Source organism: Chionomys nivalis, chromosome 2 (genome assembly GCF_950005125.1).
Source record: "Chionomys nivalis chromosome 2, mChiNiv1.1, whole genome shotgun sequence".
Lineage (NCBI taxonomy): Eukaryota > Metazoa > Chordata > Mammalia > Rodentia > Cricetidae > Chionomys > Chionomys nivalis.
In genome coordinates this window covers 56,298,389-56,316,843 of record NC_080087.1, presented here as the reverse complement: position 1 = coordinate 56,316,843, position 18,455 = coordinate 56,298,389, and the positions used below count along the sequence as shown (strand labels likewise).

The 18,455-nt window shown below is 41.9% G+C and overlaps 1 protein-coding gene across 4 annotated transcripts in view; it reads right to left on the bottom strand.

The window, feature by feature from the left end:
• Ak9 (adenylate kinase 9) overlaps positions 1-18,455 on the bottom strand; it is a 113,864-nt gene that overhangs the window by 67,442 nt on the left and 27,967 nt on the right. For 3 of the 4 annotated variants that reach the window (XM_057762675.1, XM_057762672.1, XM_057762673.1), the window contains exons 12-15: positions 11,211-11,352; positions 6,477-6,593; positions 6,291-6,389; positions 1,345-1,493 (exon numbers count right to left, since the gene is read on the bottom strand). In XM_057762675.1, coding sequence (XP_057618658.1) covers positions 1,345-1,493; positions 6,291-6,389; positions 6,477-6,593; positions 11,211-11,352 — 507 coding nt within the window. Of the gene's footprint in view, positions 1-1,344; positions 1,494-6,290; positions 6,390-6,476; positions 6,594-11,210; positions 11,353-18,455 lie in introns of those variants that run through there. The other variant, XR_009056692.1, reaches the window with a different exon arrangement.

Below are 18,455 nucleotides of genomic sequence, written 5' to 3'. Positions count from 1 at the left end.
GTAATGGGGGAGAAGGACTGGGAGGGAAGGATGGGGGACAGGCTGCAGCTAAGATGTAAAAGAGATTTTTAAAAAATGTGTGTTTGAAATCAAAAGTACTGAGGGGTCCAAAGGAGTCTGTTACAGTCAGGGCTCAAGGGCGCTATGTTGTGAGCTACAGACTGATGTTCTCATGTGATAGATAAGCTTTTTATTCTCAAATCTCTCTCTCTCTCTCTCTCTCTCTCTCTCTCTGTGTGTGTGTGTGTGTGTGTGTCTGTGTGTGTGTCTGTGTGTGTGTGTGAGAGAGAGAGTCTTATGCTTAGCGCAGGCTGACCTGCCTATGTAAACCAGGCTGACCTTAAATTATGCATGATCTTCCTGCCTCAGCCTTCTGAATGCTGAGGTATTAATTCCTGTGCCCAGAGTTTCTCACATAATAATTTAAGATTCCATCATAGAGAAAATAGAAAAGTTCACCAAGAGTCTAAAACTGGCCCATTTATCTTGCATGCCTTCTCTGCACGCTTTCCCGAGATTCTTGCATAGAGTCCACCTCTATGACACCTCATCCTTTATAAACAAGAGAAAAGGTGCTGATTTGCCATTGGCATGGCCATGGCATTTGAGGCTCGTTTTCCTCTTTGGGCTGAAAAGTTCTCTGTGTTTCTACTCTCCTCTGTCAACACATGGTAGAGTGGTTGAATGAAGTTAGATAGTCACGTGGCAGAATTGATCTGTTTCTATTTAGCTCATAAATGAAATATCTAAATGTTGTGCTGGTTCAATAGACTCCATCTTCCTACTAACTGGACTGAATCCAAGACAATAGCTAATATTGACTTCAATGAATTCATCTCAGGACTATGAAATCACATCACTTAATTTTGTTGATAATTGTGAATATTCCAACTGGTGACAGCACCATGGGGCACTTCTCATATGATGGAACTGTGGGTAGTGGACAGTGTGGAAGAAGGAGATAATTCATAATCAAGGAGATGGATGCTGGCAGGTTTCCCATGCTCCAGTGGGCGGCCCACACCCGCGCTCCCGAGGGCGGCCCACACCCGCGCTCCCGAGGGCGGCCCACACCCATGCTCCGTGGGCAGTACCAACTGGACTCTAGTTCATTTTTTTAAAGACATGAAGTCGGGAGTGGGCGTGCTTCTGGGGATATGGGGGAAAAGTGGAGGGGAAACGGGGGGCAGTTACAATCATTTCATTGTAGTCATGTATAAAATTCTCAAGAGCTAGGAAACATATAAGAAATGACGTAAACAAAAGAGTACATGAGTTTGAAGACCGAGTAAAAGAATACTTTGGGACAACTGGTCACACACCAGATGGACATTTAGTCTTTACCTCTTTGATGATTTCCTCTAGCAGCTCAGCGTGTTTCTCATACGGCTGCTCAAAGTTCAGATCCTTGGCCTGTTTCAGAGTGTCCTCTATGAGGAAAAGCACCTCAGGGTGGTTCTCATTCACTTCTTCTATTGACTCTTCTGTGGAGACTAAAGTCAAATAAGTTGACACAAATTTCATCCCTAGGCTCATGAACAATGTTACTTGAGATAAGACATGCGGCTAACGTGTGACCTAAAGTCTTCCTTGTGTTACCAATGCACCTGCTGGAAGAAGGGAACAAAACCACAGGATCACAAGCCAGTTGAGACACAAGCCAGTGCAGCAGTGTGAAGGTCACGTCAAGGACGCCGTGGAGGGACCCGATCCTCCAGGAGTGAAGGCAAGATTAGGCAATGAGGGAGGAAATCACACAACATGAGCACTTCAGTTACCAACAAGAGTCTAGAGCGGTGGCGGGGATGGCAGGGGGCAGGCAAACTGGAATTGGTTGGGGGAAAAGTTGGCAGAGACTTGATTTTTGCTTTCGTTCCTGGCACGGCTGAGGGGATTGCACTGTCTTCACCACTTAACAGTGCATGTATCTACCCCTCCAGTGAGGCCCGGGCTTGGCAGTTCCTTCTGGTTGGACACCTTCCGCATTTCCAGTCTTGCTTTGTAACTACTGCTTTCAGGCTCCACCTGTTTATTAGAATCTCTGTCCAGAGCCCCGATGATCTCAGCCCAAAGGCCTTCAAAGGGCAACTGCCTTCTGCCCCTCCTGGCCTCTTTGCCTTAAAATGTACTCAGGGAAAAAAAGAGACACAGTTCTTTGAGAGCAGGGCAGAATAGTTCAGAACTGTGGTCTCTTTCTGGAGCCCTGGAGGAAGGGAGCAAAAAAGTCACAGGTCGACCCTTGGCTCCTTGCAGTGAATGTTTGCCAGTAAGGTTGGTAGGACAAAAGGGTCTACTACATGACGCGCTGAGGCCCCCCAGCACCTCTAGGATGAATGAAGAGGTTGTTGGAGAGGGGGGAAAGAAGGAGAAGCAAAGAGGTTTTTGATTTTTTTGTTTGTTTTGTTTTTATTTTTGTTTTCTTGTTTGCCTTATTTTGTTTTCTTTTGTGGGGGTGAATGGGGGATGGGGGACCAGAAGATGAGCAGAATTGGGGTGCATGATGTGAAACTCCCAAAGAATCAACAATGAAGTTAGATTTAAAAAGTGTCCCAAGGCTAGGTTACTTGGTTCTCTTGCGTCTGTCCTCCTTCTTGACAGCATGCTTCTGTCGAGGCCACTCATGTGCCCAGATGGAAACATGAATTTCCCAGCTCTCCTTACAGTTTGGAGAGTCAATAAAATGCAAATGGGTTTGAGTGAGGGTATTGAGGAACACTATTTTAAGGTGTATGACTTTTGTTTATGCTGCATTTGTTTAACTCCGTGAAGCTGTGTTACTGTGCCTGTCTAAAACACCCGATGGTCTAATAAAGAGCTGAACAGCCAATAACGAGGCAGGAGCAAGGATAGGCGGGGCTGGCAGGCAGAGAGGATAAATAGAAGGAGAAACCAGGAGAAAGAGCGAGCAATGAGAGAACAAGAAAAGGAGAGAGGACCCCAGGGGCCATCCTGCCACACATCCAGCCACACAGCAAGGAGGAAAGTAAGCTGTACAGAAGAAAGAAATAGAAAAGGCCCAGAGGGAAAAGGTAGAGGGGCTAATTTAAGAAAAACTGACAAGAAACAAGCCAAGCTAAGGCCGAGCTTTTGTAAGTAAGAATTAGCCTCCGTGTGTGGTACCAAGGAGGCAGAGCAGAGAGACCAGCCATTTTCTAAATGCTCTATCACAGTTTTTAAGAGGTCTCTTCGATGGCTTCCTGTTTAGGTTGTTACTATTTAGGGCGCATTGGGGTGAAGGTAGGGTTTGTCACAGAAGTCTTCCATGTCCCCCTTTCTTAACTGTGCATCTGCAGTCATCGATATCACTGCCAGAGTAGCGTATTTGCTCTTTGCTGTCTGAGGGAGCCTGGGCCATGGGCTTCCATGTGTCTGGCATCAACACAGACCATGAATAGGTTCCCAGCTGTAGTAAGGCCACAGACCCAGACAAGGCCCTCCAAAGCGCACATCAACATGGCTTCAGGCTGTAGCACAGACCTCCAGACATCTGCCCGGCCTTTGGTGGCAACTTGTGCCAACACAGACACAGACACAGTAAGATACAGACCCAGACATGGCCCTTGGTGGCATCACAGACCCAAGACATCACTATGGCCTTAGGTGGCATTGCAGGCTCCCCCTGGTGGTAGCACAGCCCACAAACTTCAACATGGCTTCAGGCAGCAGTGTAGCCCAGGGACCTCCACTTGACGTTCATTGGCAACAGAGGCCAAGGACATCACTTCAGACTCCGGCTGTAGCAGGACTTTGGACCCAGACACTACCATGGTCTCAGAAGGCAGTGTGGGCCACTCACATCAGAATGGGCCCTTGGGGCAGCATGGCCCATGGCCACCAACATGGCTTCAGGCCACAGCATAGGCCATCCACATCTGCATGTTGTTAAGTGATGACATGGTCCTCTGATATCAACTCAGACCCCAGCCACATCAGGACCACTGGTCCACACATGGCCCTCAGCAGCATCATGGGACACAGTGGAACTCTGAGGAGCTCCAGTCAAGAAAGCTGACAGTTCCTCATCTTGGGCCTCCATTATTGCCCAGAGCTAGGGTGGTCCTGTGCCAGGGGCTGAGTCTGCATCTGTTTAAGCTCTGGGCACGCCATCCCGTTGACCCCATTGGGCAACGACATGATCCCCTGTTGACCTCAGCCCTCTCCCGCGCCTGCCAGAGCGCCTACTTTTCTACTTGATGAAGGTCTCAGGACCTCCTGTTAGTTGTGGGTGTGCCGCTGCTTTCTTCTTCATCTGCGGATAAACATTGCTAAGAACGTGAGCTGAGCACTAATTTACACAGGCTTGGATTCTGAAAAAGTTTGGTATGGGCATAATTCAGATAAGAGCCATAACATTCAAATAGCTAAACATACCTGTCAACAGAAAAAAAATTATAAATAACATCCTGTAACAAAGCTAGGATTTTAGTTTTATATGTTGCCTGTGAATCTAAATTTTAAAAAAAAATTAAAAATACCTTTTCTGAGCAACAGTCTTGAGGTCCAGAGGCCATGGCCTTGCAGTTGGCCTCGCAGTTGGCCTCAGGAAGGGGAGGCTGTCAACATCAGCACCCGCTGTGGGTAGACGCCCTGGTGCTTGCTGCTAAGTTGGTCTGCTTGGTGCACAAAGGAGCAGGGCAGTCTGGGAGAGGGACTGTAGGGTGCTGTGGGAGCTCAGCAGCATCAGAGGTGGGCTCCCAGCGGCTACTTGGTTACATGTGGGCATATGGTATCCCACTGTGACGAGTACACAGGTTCACATGCGTGCTTGTGTGTGTGCGTGTAAAGAGGGTGACACATACAAGTTTCTAACAGTGTCTGGTCCGTTCTTACTAGTTCAAAATGAAAACCAGGAAAAGCAGGCATGTTTGAAACAGTAGGAGGAAACAAACAAACATTATGAACTGTGTATTGTTCCTCAAATTATTGATGTGCCTTAAAACCAAAGACAAAAAGATTGAACAACAACAACAACAACAACAAAAAGTTAACCTAACAAAAAACTCTTATAAAACCAGAGTGCCAGAGAAAAACTTTTTAAATCCTAAAAGTAAAAGCATAAATAATAATAGAAAAACAGTTGGTTGATGATGAGAAATGCCTCCATTAATTCACCAATAGCAAGATGATTTAGAAGACAGACTACTCAATTTTGAAAAATTAAGGACCCTGAAAAATAAGGGACTAACATAAGATATTTTTGAAGAGACAATTTGGAAAATATGATGAAAAATAAAAGTCATCACCAATGTAAAAAGAAATAAAAGCAAAAAATAATGAACAAGCAATGATATATATATATATTACTGGATAATCTGGAATAACTTTTATGCAAAACAATTTTTTCTGTAGCTTCATATTCATTGACATAATAGTTCTACTAATATGAATATCCAGCTAAAATTTATATTAAAATGCATTAAAATATTGTTTATGGGAGCAAAAAAGTAACACAAATTTATAATATAAAGAACCAGCTTGGGGCTGGAGAGATGGCTCACAGGGTAAGAGTGCTTACTGCTCTTGCAGAGGACGTGGGTTTGGTTCCCTCACCCATACGGTGACTAACTGCCTGTAACTCCAGTTACAGTGGATCTGTGCCCTCTTCTGATCCCTGTGGGTTCATGCATACATATGGTTGATAAACACACACACATTCATAAAATAAGACACACTAATATTTAATAGCTAGGCCATGATCTATTCTTAAAAATTATGCAATTCTTTAAAATAAGGGATAAAATAATTCCCAATAAAGAAACCTAACTGCAGGATCCACTATTGTCCAAAAGCAGAGGAACAGTTGACTTTATGGCTATTGTGTGATGACATAGTAGACATAATTGCATAATATTGTATCAGGTCTTTCTATATGCTGTCAGAATTTTTGCATATGAACAGAACAATGTCAAAAGGTTAAATAGCAAATCAATAATGATGAAATGTCACAGCTATAATTATGGGTTTATGATATACAGGTTACACTATATCAAAGTTAGTATAGAGCTTTCAAGAAGGAATTTATAATCATTTGATAATGACTGTATGACATCAATCTTTCTTGGGGTTCTGCATGTATGTAACTTTTCATTTTCTCTCTCTCACCTCTATTGTCATAAATCTATTTTGTTCTGCAGCTGTTTGGTTGGAATCTGCAAAAGTGAAGCCTGCCTTTTATTCCTGCTGAAGTTTTCAACTTTGCATGCTTTAATTTGGAGCTCCCGTATGATGACCAAATAAAAAACAAATGGACTGAGATGCATAGACATTTTCTCAGGAGCTCATGTCCTTACCATCTTTATCCGTGTCTGCAGTGGGGGCATTCTCAGACCTAGTTTTGTCTTCATTTGCACTGTCTAAGGAGCTGAGTTTCTGGGAGTCGTGAGCAGTTGCTGCGGCAAAAGAAGACACTTTATTGGCTCATCTACACACAGTACAACTGATCCCATCACTGACAGTATCAGGCCATGAGTTTATACCTTCGTCACCCGTCAAAGACTGCAAGTCGTCAGAGCTTTTAAACATCTTGTCATCCATGAAGTCTTCGTATTCCTTTTTTGCATACTGAATTTGCAGTTCCCTTAAGGTTCTCTCTTCTGAAAGGAAAAATGGCTGTGTTAAAGGAAGTGGAAGGAGACAGGTAGCCAGGCAGAGTGGTTAGAATGCACTGCTGAAGTTAGATGCAGTTTTGGTTCTGACTGTTGTGGAAGGGCTGTGGGTATGTTAGCCACTTGGCTTGTCTCCTGTTTTCCTAGGTCAAATGAAGATCATTGAATTCCAGGCATTGGGTGCAAACACAGATGCAGACACAGGAAGTCTGCTCCCTGCTGGTGGTTAACCTCCGTCTCATTATACAAATGATATGATTACAAAACTCGCACTATTCCGGCTTGACCCATTTAACTTGGATGGATGTGGGGTTAGATTTCTGCACTGGAAGTGTTACGGTTAACTTTATTGCCAGACTTAGAAGTCAGTGAGACTTGAAAAGGTTTTTAAGATCACAGCATAGAGGAGAATAGCTACTCACACGCTCCAGCAGGAAAAACAATGTATGAAAAGCTCCAGAACTTGTATTTCATTCCCATGATCTCAGGTGAAAGGAGTGACTACAGACTATAGCAAACGCCCGGCTGGCTGCCTTTGCGGTTTAAGTTTCAATCTGGTGTCTTTGCTTGGAGCAGTTAGCAGGACAGCACCCTGCTCCCATTACTGTGGGCTCCATTGTTCGGTACACGTTTCCCACCCCACCCCCACTAATTTATTCTTTCCTTCCTCCCTCCCTTTTATTTTTCTCTCTGTTCTTACTTAATGTAAGCACCAAGAGAATGGAATCTTCATAGTGCTTGTCTAATGTAAAGAAAGTACTCAAGTGTTTGTTGACTAAATTAATGAACTCTGGGCTAACAACTTCCCTCCTTCGATTGTTAAGTGGTCATGAGTATTCTTTACATTTGGATTTTGCATTTTGAAAGTCATATACTAAGTCTACAAATTCTTTCTAGATCATTGCAGTAGTTTGAATGTATTTGGCCCCCATAATCTCATAGGGAGTAATAACATTAGGATGTGTGCCGTTGTTGGAGTGGGTGTGGCTTTTTAAAGGAAGTGTGTCACTGTGTGGTGGGTTTGAGGTTTATTATGCTCAGGATACTACCCAGAGAGTCAGTTAATTTCCTGTTTCCTGCAAGATGTAGCAGTCTCAGCTGCAGTATCACCATGTCTGCCCACACACCACCATAGCTGCAGTATCACCATGTCTGCCTGCACACCAACTGTGCTCCCACCATCATGATGACTAACTGAGCCTCTGAAACTAGAAGTGAGCCACCGCAATTGAATATTTCCTTTATAAGAGTGGACATGGTCATGGTGTCTCTTCACAGCAATAGAACCCTAACTAACTAAGACAATCATATAGACGGACATTAGGGTGTCATGCCATGTCAGTTCGGGCTCTTCTGAAAAGTTCTAGGAAGGATGATGGATGCTTTCACCGGTTTGTCGGCTACCCAGAAAGAAGAAAGGCACAAGAAATAGTCAAGAGTGTTCTTGTTTAAATGGTTTAAACGGTGCTGGCATAACTGGATATCAACATGTAGAAGAATGAAAATAGACCCACATCTATCACCATGCTCAAAAATCAAGTCCAAATGGATCAAAGACCTCAACATAAACTAAAGCCAGCCACATTGAATCTTATAGAAGAGAAAGTGGGAAGTATACTTGAATGCATTGACACAGGAGACCACTTCCTAAATATAATCCCAGTAGCACAGACACTGAGAGAAGCAATTAATAAATGGGACCTCCTGAAACTGAAAAGCTTCTGTAAAGCAAAGGACATGGTCAACAAGACAAAATGACAGCCTACAGAATGGGAAAAGACCTTTACCAACCCCACAACAGATGGAGGTCTGATCCACAAAATATACAAAGAACTCAAGAAATTGGCCATCAAAAGAACAGATAATCCAATAAAAAATTGAGTACAGATCTAAACAGAGAATTCTCAACAGAGAAATCTAAAATGGTTAAAGACACTTAAGGAAAAGCTCAACATTCTTGGTCATCAGAGAAATGCAAATCAAAACAACTCTGAGATTCCATCTTACACCTGCAAGAATGGCCAAGATTAAAAAAAAAAAAACACTGATGACAACTTATGCTAGAGAGGATGTGGGGTAAAGGGAACACTCCTGCATTGTTGGTGGGAGTGCAAGCTGGTACAGCCCCTTTGGATATCAGTATGGCGATTTCTCAAAAAATTAGGAAACAACCTTCTTCAAGACATAATAATACCACTTTTGGGTATATACCCAAAGGATACTCAATTGTACCACAAGGACATGTGCTCAACTATGTTCATAACAGCATTGTTTGTCATAGCCAGAACCTGGAAACAACCTAAATGCCCTTTGACTGAAGAATGGATAAGGAAAGTGTGGTACATTTACACAATGAAGCACTACACATCAGAAAACAATAATGACATCTTAAAATTTGCAGGCAAATTGATGGATCTAGAAAACATTATACTGAGTGAAGTAACTAAGACTCAGAAAGACAATTATCATATGTACTCACTCATAAGTGTTTTTTAAACATAAAGCAAAGAAAACCAGCCTACAAATCACAATCCCAGAGAACCTAGACAACACTGAGGACTCTAAGAAAGAATACATAGATCTAATGTACGTGGGAAGTAGAAAAAGACAAGATCTCCTGAGTAAATAGGAAGCAGAGGGACCATGGGAGAGGGTTGAAGAGGAGGAGGAGAGGAAAAGGAGGAGAGCAGAGAAAAATGTAGAGCTCAATAAAATCAATAAAAAAATCCTTGTTTAGTGAAAATACAACACCACCAGGAAAAAGAGGTTAATTTCTTATTAAGTGACTTCAAAACAAGAAATGCCAGAAAACCTCCAAGTTTATACAGAAAGCCAAACAAATAAACAAATAAACCACAAAAACGAAACATGCCATAATACTTCTCATAACAAAATCTTCCACAACACCAAAAAAGATTGCTATAATACTAGTTACTATTGCTATAAACACTGTGGATGTTGAGAAAAAGGTCTCAATAAACAAAATTTTAAATAGTTTTAATATACCATGACTAAGTAAGATGTATATTAGAAATTAAAAAAATGATGTAATGTCAGAGTACAGTGTTGTTGATCAAATGAACGGTCCAAAGCATGAAAATCATTAAGGTTGTCTTGCTAGATGCTGACAAAATAAAAACATTCTCAAGGAGAAACAGTTGAGATCCTTTAAATTATACTTAGCGGGGTGGAGTGGTCACTCAAGGGCTAAGAGCACTTGAAGCCCATCTATTACTTGAGTTTGGTTTTCCGGCATCCGCGTCAGACGGCTTGCAGCCCCCTGCAATTCCAGCCCCAGACTTCACAGTGAAGTGAATCTTAGGGATTCGCTCGCTCTCATCCGTGGGCAACTTCCACAGCCTTTTTTTAAAGCTAAGTTTCCTTATTCACTGAAATTAAGGTAAAAGATTTATGAAGATTATATAGGTCTTACATGCAAGGGAGCTAGCACAACTTTATTGCATACTAAGTGCTCAAAATACAATAGGTATTATCATTTTTGTAATAATATATGTTTCATCAGAAAAAGCATATCAGAAGTGATATGCAAAAGTCTTGTGATGTAATATTGTGCTGCCAGAGGCTCTAGGAAACTGAACAGCGGCAACCGAATCTAGTCTAAAATTGTTGGAGCTGATCTCAAATTTTGGATCCAGATCTTTAAATGTGAAGATACCACACAGTGTATAGGTAGTACGGAATCAAGGCATGGCGGTTCACACATGTGATCCCAGCACTCAACAGGCGGCAGAGGAGAACTGAAGGTTTAAACACAAGATTAATTTGGACTACGTAGTTCCAGGCCAGATGTATATGTGGATGTATATGTATGTGCATGTGTACACATTTGTGTATGTAAGAAAAGCAGACAACAATCAGAGATCTCAGTTCTACCAAACCCCTCTATGAATTACAAAAATAGTCATGAAATTAGAACTCTCATTTTCCTAAAGAAAAACAATCAAGTAAAGGTCACTTTTTTGTTTACCCTAAAATATCACGATCAGCAGTGAGTGACCTGGTCAGGAGCCAGGCTTTGGAAAGGGAAGGGGGGGGGGGCAAGTGTTGTATGCACAGTTTCTGTGTTAGCTTTAGAGCCATTTAACTGTCACCTGTACAACTGGAGAGTTGTGTTTACCATGTCACTGAACTTAGTGTTTTCCAAATAGAAAGATTTAGCAATACCAAGGCTGGCGTACGGTGTTAAACAGCAGACCTGATAGGGGTCGGGTGAGGGTTGTTTTAGCTGCCAGTGCGGATGAAGTCACAAGCACTGCTCATCCTCTGCACAGTAGGCAGACCCTTGAAGAAAGACACATTCAAATGTGCCTTTCCTTAAGGCTCCAGAAATTAACCTTTCAGCCTCTGCACAATAGGCAGACCCTTGAAGAAAGACACATTCAAATGTACCTTTCCTTAAGGCTCCAGAAATTAACCCTTTGGGTTACGAATCCGTTTCTTTTCATTCCTTCGGCCATTTACTGAGAGACTAACCGTGCGAATGGCAAGGACACTAAGAGGGATAAATTAGCAGTCCCACCCTCCACCAGCCAAGCTTGGCCGTCTACCGAGACGCACAGATTTTGAAACGGGAACAGGATCCACCTTGCTTAACTTGCTGTTCCATAAGCAGCTTCTTTCTCACGACTTTGATAGCCGTGGTGGTGGCCTCGATTATGGTGTCCTTAATTAGCTTTTCACGGGCGTCATCAAAACGTGGCTGAACAAGCTTAGCATAGTCAACTACCTGGGGAAATATTCAATAAAATTAATGTACACTCAAGGTCCTGTGAATATAAAGCACATTTCCCATCTATCTGTCTATTTGTCTATCTACCTATTTATCTGTTTTCCAAAAATAGATGGCATCTTTGAAATTATGTATCAAATTCACTGATTTAAAAAAAAATCTGTATTTTTAAAAATGTATTTTCATCATTTTTAACTATGTATATGCGTGTGGGTGTGTGCACATGTGTACAGGTGCCAGCAGAGGCGAGAGGGCTCGGGTCCCCAGAGCTGGACTTACAAGGGATGTGGGTGCTGGGAACTGAATTTGGATCCTCTGGAAGAGCGAGTGTTCTTCACTGAACCATCTTTCCAGCCACCTAGTCTTGATTTTTAAAAATATTTATTTTCATGTGTATTGAGTATTTTGACTACATGTACATATATATGTACTATGTGTATGTTTTATCCCTGGAAACTGGAGTTATGGATGCTTGGACACCACCAAGCTGGGAATGTGGGTGCTGGGAATCAAACCTAGGTCCTCTGTACAGGCAGTAAGTGCTCTGAACCACGGATCGTCTCCTTATTTTGTTCTTATACGTGTTTAAGTGTTTTATCTTCCTGTATGCCTGTGTACTCCACGCATGTGATGCCCTCAGAGGCCAGGAGAGGATGCTGGAGTCCACGGGGTTGGAGTTATGGCTGGTGATGAACTGCTAGGTGGGTGCTGGGAACTGAACCTGGATTTTCTGGAAGAGCAGCCAGTGCTCTTAACCACAGAGCATCTCTCCGGCCCCAAATTCACCATTTTTAAGGTAATTCATTCACAGGAATCGGTCATATTTTTGTATAAAATATAAACTATTTATATATTCAGGTTGCATATATATATATATATATATTTGGCTTAATAAAAATTAAGATAAATATACCAAACCAACTTTATATGTCTTTTTTATAATTTAGTAAAAACATCCGTTTTAATAACTTCAAGAACTTTTGCAATTATATACACACAACAACCCAAATCAATCTGAAACTTCTACATTAGCCCAAGAAGGTTCCCTTTTCCCTCACACTCAGTTCCTTCCCTCTCCTTTCTTTGTCTCTAGCTCTGCTTCCTGGCCCTTGGCAAATCTGCGCTCAGTCACTACATATCAGTTTCATCTTTTCCAAAATTTCTTTTTTCTTTTTTTTTTTTTTTGGTTTTTCGAGACAGGGTTTCTCTGTGGTTTTGGAGCCTGTCCTGGAACTAGCTCTTGTAGACCAGGCTGGTCTCGAACTCAAAGAGATCCGCCTGCCTCTGCCTCCAGAGTCAGAATTTCTTGTAAGTTATACAGAATGTAACCCTTACGGCTTCCTCCCCTTGGAAGACCGCTTCTGTGACTATCAGCTGATCTTTGCATTGCTCGACCCTATTCTCTTACATATGCACTGATTTTTCATTCACTCACCTTCTGGAGGGTACCTGGGTGTGTCCAGGCCAGGGATCTTAGAGATAAAGCAGTGATTAATATTTCTACAACTTTTACAGAATCTCTTTGTAAATGTTTTCATTACTTAGAGGTGGAATTGCTGGACCACAGGCTAGTGTTATATATGTTTTGAAAAACATAGGAGTTGCATCTCTTAGGCAGTTTCAATAACACATATATGGCTTTATGAACCTTTTCATTTTTAGCTATCTGAGTAGATATGAAGACATTGCTCACTGTAGTTTAAATCTAGAACTTCCTAATCACTGAAAAATTCCAACCTCTTCTTTGTTGAAGCCTGGGCTGACCCAAGGCTTTTCCAGAAGCCCTGATGTATAGAGAATGAACGTAATTCCTTGTCTAAAACCAGAACCATGCTTGGGGAGCTGGTAACAGTCTGGTGTCAGGGCATTGGGGAAAGCCGCAGCTTGGGATCCTGAGAACCCAGCTCCTCCCACTGCATGAGGCTGCCATGGGCAGTTCCGAGGCTGTTGTGTGCTTGGTCTCTGATGTTCTTGAGATACCCCATGTTCTCCTTGTGCTTCCGGGAGACTCTCCCCCATTGTGTGGTGGCTTTCTGGGACTTTGTCCTCTTTCTCCCCCGGAAACGGTCCATCAGGTGCTGTGCTTGTCAGCTCGGCATAAGACAGCTCGTACAAGACCTCCTGATCCCAAATGTACCTATTGCTGTACTTCTGGTCTCCAGGTCCTCTCTCTCAGGACGACCTGCTAGTCCAGCTCACCCCAGTGTGCTTATTGAGTGCCTACTGTTTTCTGTATAAGCATATGTTCAACTTTTTCCCATGTCAAAGACTGGGTTAGAACTCTCTGTACATTTCAGTGGTTAACTCCTGTGAAGTAGACGTTAGACTTACTAATGAGTTAGTGGATCTTAGAAATGGCTTCCTATGTGCCTCTTAACTGTAAGTAGTACTTCTGGAGCCTCAAATTCCACTCCTCTTCTACTTAATTTTACTGTGTTGCTTATTCTGAGGCAAAACACCTATTTCTACATCATACTTTAATGGGTGCCCAGAATTGTATTACATGAATACATCATAACGTAATTAAAGTATGAATAGTTTATACGTACATATCTTGGGTGTGTATGTGTGGTGTATATGTGTGTATGATATAGGTGTGTGTGCACACATGTGTATGTAGCGGTATGAACCAGTCTGTGTGTGTGCTCATTCACTGTGTGTGACCGTGTGTGTGTGGAGGACAGAAGTCATTGTCAGATGTCCCTTCCATTTGTTCTCTGCCTCAGTTTTGAGACAAGTTCTCCCACTGCAGCCAGAGCTTGCTGATTTGGATAGAATGTCAGGCTAGCGAGCTCCAGGGGTTGGCTTGGCCCTGCCTCTCCGTTACTGACATCATAGATGTGCTGCCATGAACATCTGGCTCCCTACAGGGGTGCTGGAGATCCAAATTCAGGTTTTCATGTTTGGGGGTCAAGTGCTTCACTGAATGAAGCATTTCCCCAGTCCTTTGATACAGATTTTTAAAAAATACTTATTTAGGTAGAAGCTCAGCCATGATGAATATTACTATCTGTATATCTTTTGATATGATAGCTTCTAAAAACTTTTATGCACTTATTTTATGGGTATGGGTGTTTCTCCTGCATGTATATCTGTGCATCATGTATGTGCCTAGTGTATTGTCAGATTCCCTGAAACTAGAATCCCAGATGGTTGTGAGCCACCATGTGGGTACTGGGAATTGAACTCAGGTCCTCTGGAAGAACAGTCAGTTCTCTTAACTGCTGAAGTGTATCTCCAGCCCCATGATGGCTTCCTTAGGAAAATTTATAAACTAGATTTGGCAAAAGGCTTGGCATGGATTTTAGGCTGCGTTTCCAATGAATGCTTACATTCTTCTCACCAGCATGAGACTGTAGTTTTTCCTGTCCTAGCTGCACATCGGTTTTTGGTGTAATAGTATTTTCTTTTGTTTTTATTAGCATATGCCAATCATATCTAACAATGGGTTTCATTACGATATTTTCATGCATGTTCACCCTGTCACTCTTTACTGTCCCCTCCCACTCTTCTGACTCCTCCCTCTTTCCAACTAGTCCCCTTTTGCTTTCATTTAATAATAATCTTTAAAATCGAATAATGATATTAATGACATGTCTTTTATACCTTATGTAGCATACCTCCTTTAAAGGACCCAGATACCGAGTTCAAAAGTACTGAGATGAGTAAAATACTTTGTCAAAACTTAAAAGTTTATAGGAATGGCCAGCGACCTAAGAGAATGTACAGACAATCAGAATATTGAGGTAAGAAAATCAGTCTGAGGACTGGAAAGGACTGCAGATGGCACAGATGGGAAAGTCCTTATGTGACTGAGGATATCAGAACGGAGGATGGAAAGGCCAGCAGCAAAGAGGAGAAAGTCAGCAGAACCTGAGCCTCTGAAGAAAAAAAGGAAACGTTGGGAATGAAAACTCAGTGACTCTTACTTTAAAAAACGAACCAACAATTGCTTCTCAGCCTTTTGGCTATGATCAAGTGTAAAAATGAACAAACATGTCAAAAGTATGTCTAATAGTCTAGAACAGTAAGACACAGAATATTTGGAATGGAGGATGGGGTCAAGAAAATACAACATTCGAACATCAACATGGGAGAAAAACGAGACAGCTTCTTGGTGAGGACCCAGGGTCCTCCTGGTTTTCTGTGGTGGATGGTTCCAGGCTTTTTCTTCTAGCCCATTCCTTTGTGACTTGGCTCTCTGCCAGGGACCCCGACCTGTCCAGGCATTCCTTCCAGCCTGTCCCCACTTCTTCGTGACTCAGCTCTCTTCCAGAGACCCCACAGCCACTGTGCTTGATTGGGAATTAAGAACCCCAGAGTCACTCTATTGGTTGGGTCCCAGAAGGGGCAACAGCAATCACAGAGCAGAACAGCACCCAAAAAAGACAAGACCAGGTATCCACACCAAGAAACATTTCAAATGTCCTAATTCTAGAAGCCTAGATCCCAGCGAAATCAATTGACTTAAACCATCTCTTGTCTAAAAGACAAAACAAAAACAAAACAAGCAAATAAAAACACCCCACCTCACCATCAAAGACACTCACAGCTGAGAGCAAAAGTCAGGAAGCCAAAACACTTAACACAGCTGTTGTGATGAAAGTAGTTCAAAACTATCCATAAAGAATAGGGATGGCCAATACGTATTAATAAATGGAGCAGTACACCAAGAAGACAGAACACAGAAGATATAAACATCAAATTCCATGAAAAGATGGGAAGGTTCTGATGCAATCCTAGTGGGTGACCTTTACACGTTACTCTCTTCAGTTGATCTGTCATCCAGACTAAACGTCAACAAAGAAAGTTGAAAATTAATCTGCACTGTAGACCAGATGGCTTTAACGGACGTTAAAGAATACTCCACAAAAGTTGTCTTAACAAATACAAAAGTTTAAATAATTTCTTGGAAACTAATAACAAGAGAAACCATAAAAAGTATACAAACACTTGGAGACCGGACATTACCCTTTAAATTTTTATTTTAAATTTTTCATTTATGTGTATGTATGTGTGTGTCTCTGGGTATGACACATATATGTGAGTGACCATGAAGATCAAGAAAAGGTCTTGATCCCCTAGAGCTTGAATCGCAGGCAATCCTGAGGCTCCTGATATGATGCTGGCAATTGAACTTGATTCTCTAGAAGGTCAAAAAGCACTCTTAACTACAGAGCTCTCTCTCTAGCTCCTGAGACAATATACTCTTGAATGGTCAGGGTCACTGAAGAAAAGTGGGAGGAAATTAAAATTTCCTAGAATATAAATGTAAATGAAAACACAACTTATTAGCTAGTACTTTGGGGGACACAGCAAAGGCTAAGAGGGAAGCTTATAGCTGTGAGTGCTTAGATAAAAAAAAAATCAGATCACTCTTAAATAAATAATGATGCACCTCACAACTTCAGGAAACTGTGAAGCCAATCCCAAAAGCACTAACAAAGGCCAGGGAAAAAGTAAATGAAATGGAGACGACAAGAAAAATATAAAGAAACAATGAAATTAAATTTTGGTTCTTTGTAAAAATAAACAAGGTCAAAAAACTCTTAGCCTGAGGAAGAAAAGGAGAGATGGAGGAGTCAAAGTAATAAAATTGGAAGTGAAAAGGGGTCATATGCCACTAAAAAGTGAAATAGTCAGTACAAAATGACAGACACATACACACTGCTTATACAACAGAAGGACACACAAACATGAACCCTGAGAAACTACTAAGATATAAGAAGTACATTAAAATGGGCAAGATAGGTGGACACCCACTTTAAAAGCCAATGTGTACATGGCCAATAAACATGAAAATATCCAACTTCCCGAGGTATTAGGTAAATGAGATATCACCAGACACTCTCTGGTGGTTAAAATTAGGAAGATCCCCCAAACAAGAGTCGCAGGAATGGAAGGCCTTACAGTCAGCTCACAGGTGTGTAAGTTAGCAGAGCTGGTTTGGGATTGTCTATACACAGTGAAAGACCATACACGCATAGTTTCAAGTCCCAGCAACAGTCCCGTTAGACAGATTTCCAAAGCATGGCTATGCACGTCTGTGCAAGAGACTCATACAAGAATGTTTATGAGAATTACTCATAACGCATTAATCTGAAATAAGCCCAAGTTTTCTTTCCAAATATTCAGTTGATTCCAAACTATATTCAATCAACAGAACAAAACAAGAACAAAATGAATGAACTCTAGCTACAAGTAGTGAGGTGGGTGACTATTACAGTCATAGTGTTCGCTGAAGGCCAGGCATAGAGGATATAAAGTAGGTTCATAAAGTTCAAATAAAACCACACAAAACTAAGCTAAGGCACTGGATATATGCTTCCATCATAAAACTACAAGAAGGTGGAAGTTAGCTGCTTGTAGTTACCTCGTGGGGACGTGTGGGGTGTGTGGAGTCTTGAACATGGAAGAAACATGAAGAATACTTGCGGGCACTGAGAATATTCTGTATTTACTCTGAGTGATCAGTAATATAGGGATTTATTTTTATGAAAATTCTATTAGTTTCTATTTTCTGTTCATTTTTCATATTTCATAATAAAAAAGTTAAGAACAAGCAGACAACATTGTCCTTCCCTCAGCGGCGTGTTGAACGCTCTCAGAACTCACCTGATTTCCCTGACCACCCCGTCATTCTGCTAAGCTTGGTGTCGCAGGGAGCGCTCTCCACACACTGATCTTCTCTAGGTTCCAACTTTTATTAAATCTTTTGCCTTTACCTTTAGTTATATTCCAAACCCGCCTGCTTTTAGCTTCCTTACTACTATGCTAAGTATAATTTCCTTACATTTAGAATAGAGACAAGATCACGGGAGAGGAGAGGGAATGAAACCGACAGGCTAGGATGCTGTGAGAACAGTATTTGCAGGTACCAGAATCACCAAGAATGAATATATGCCTGAAACTGGGGGCGGAGGGCAGTGGGACGGACCCAGGGGGAGATGACCCAGGAGATGGGGCTGAGGTATGGGGCTGTCGGAAGCATGGTGGGATTGCAGATAAAAGAGCCCATGACAGTGGGGAGATGCCTTTGCTACAGCAACCCCAGTACAAGTATCAAGTTCAACAAAAACTCTACAGTTAAAACAATGGCT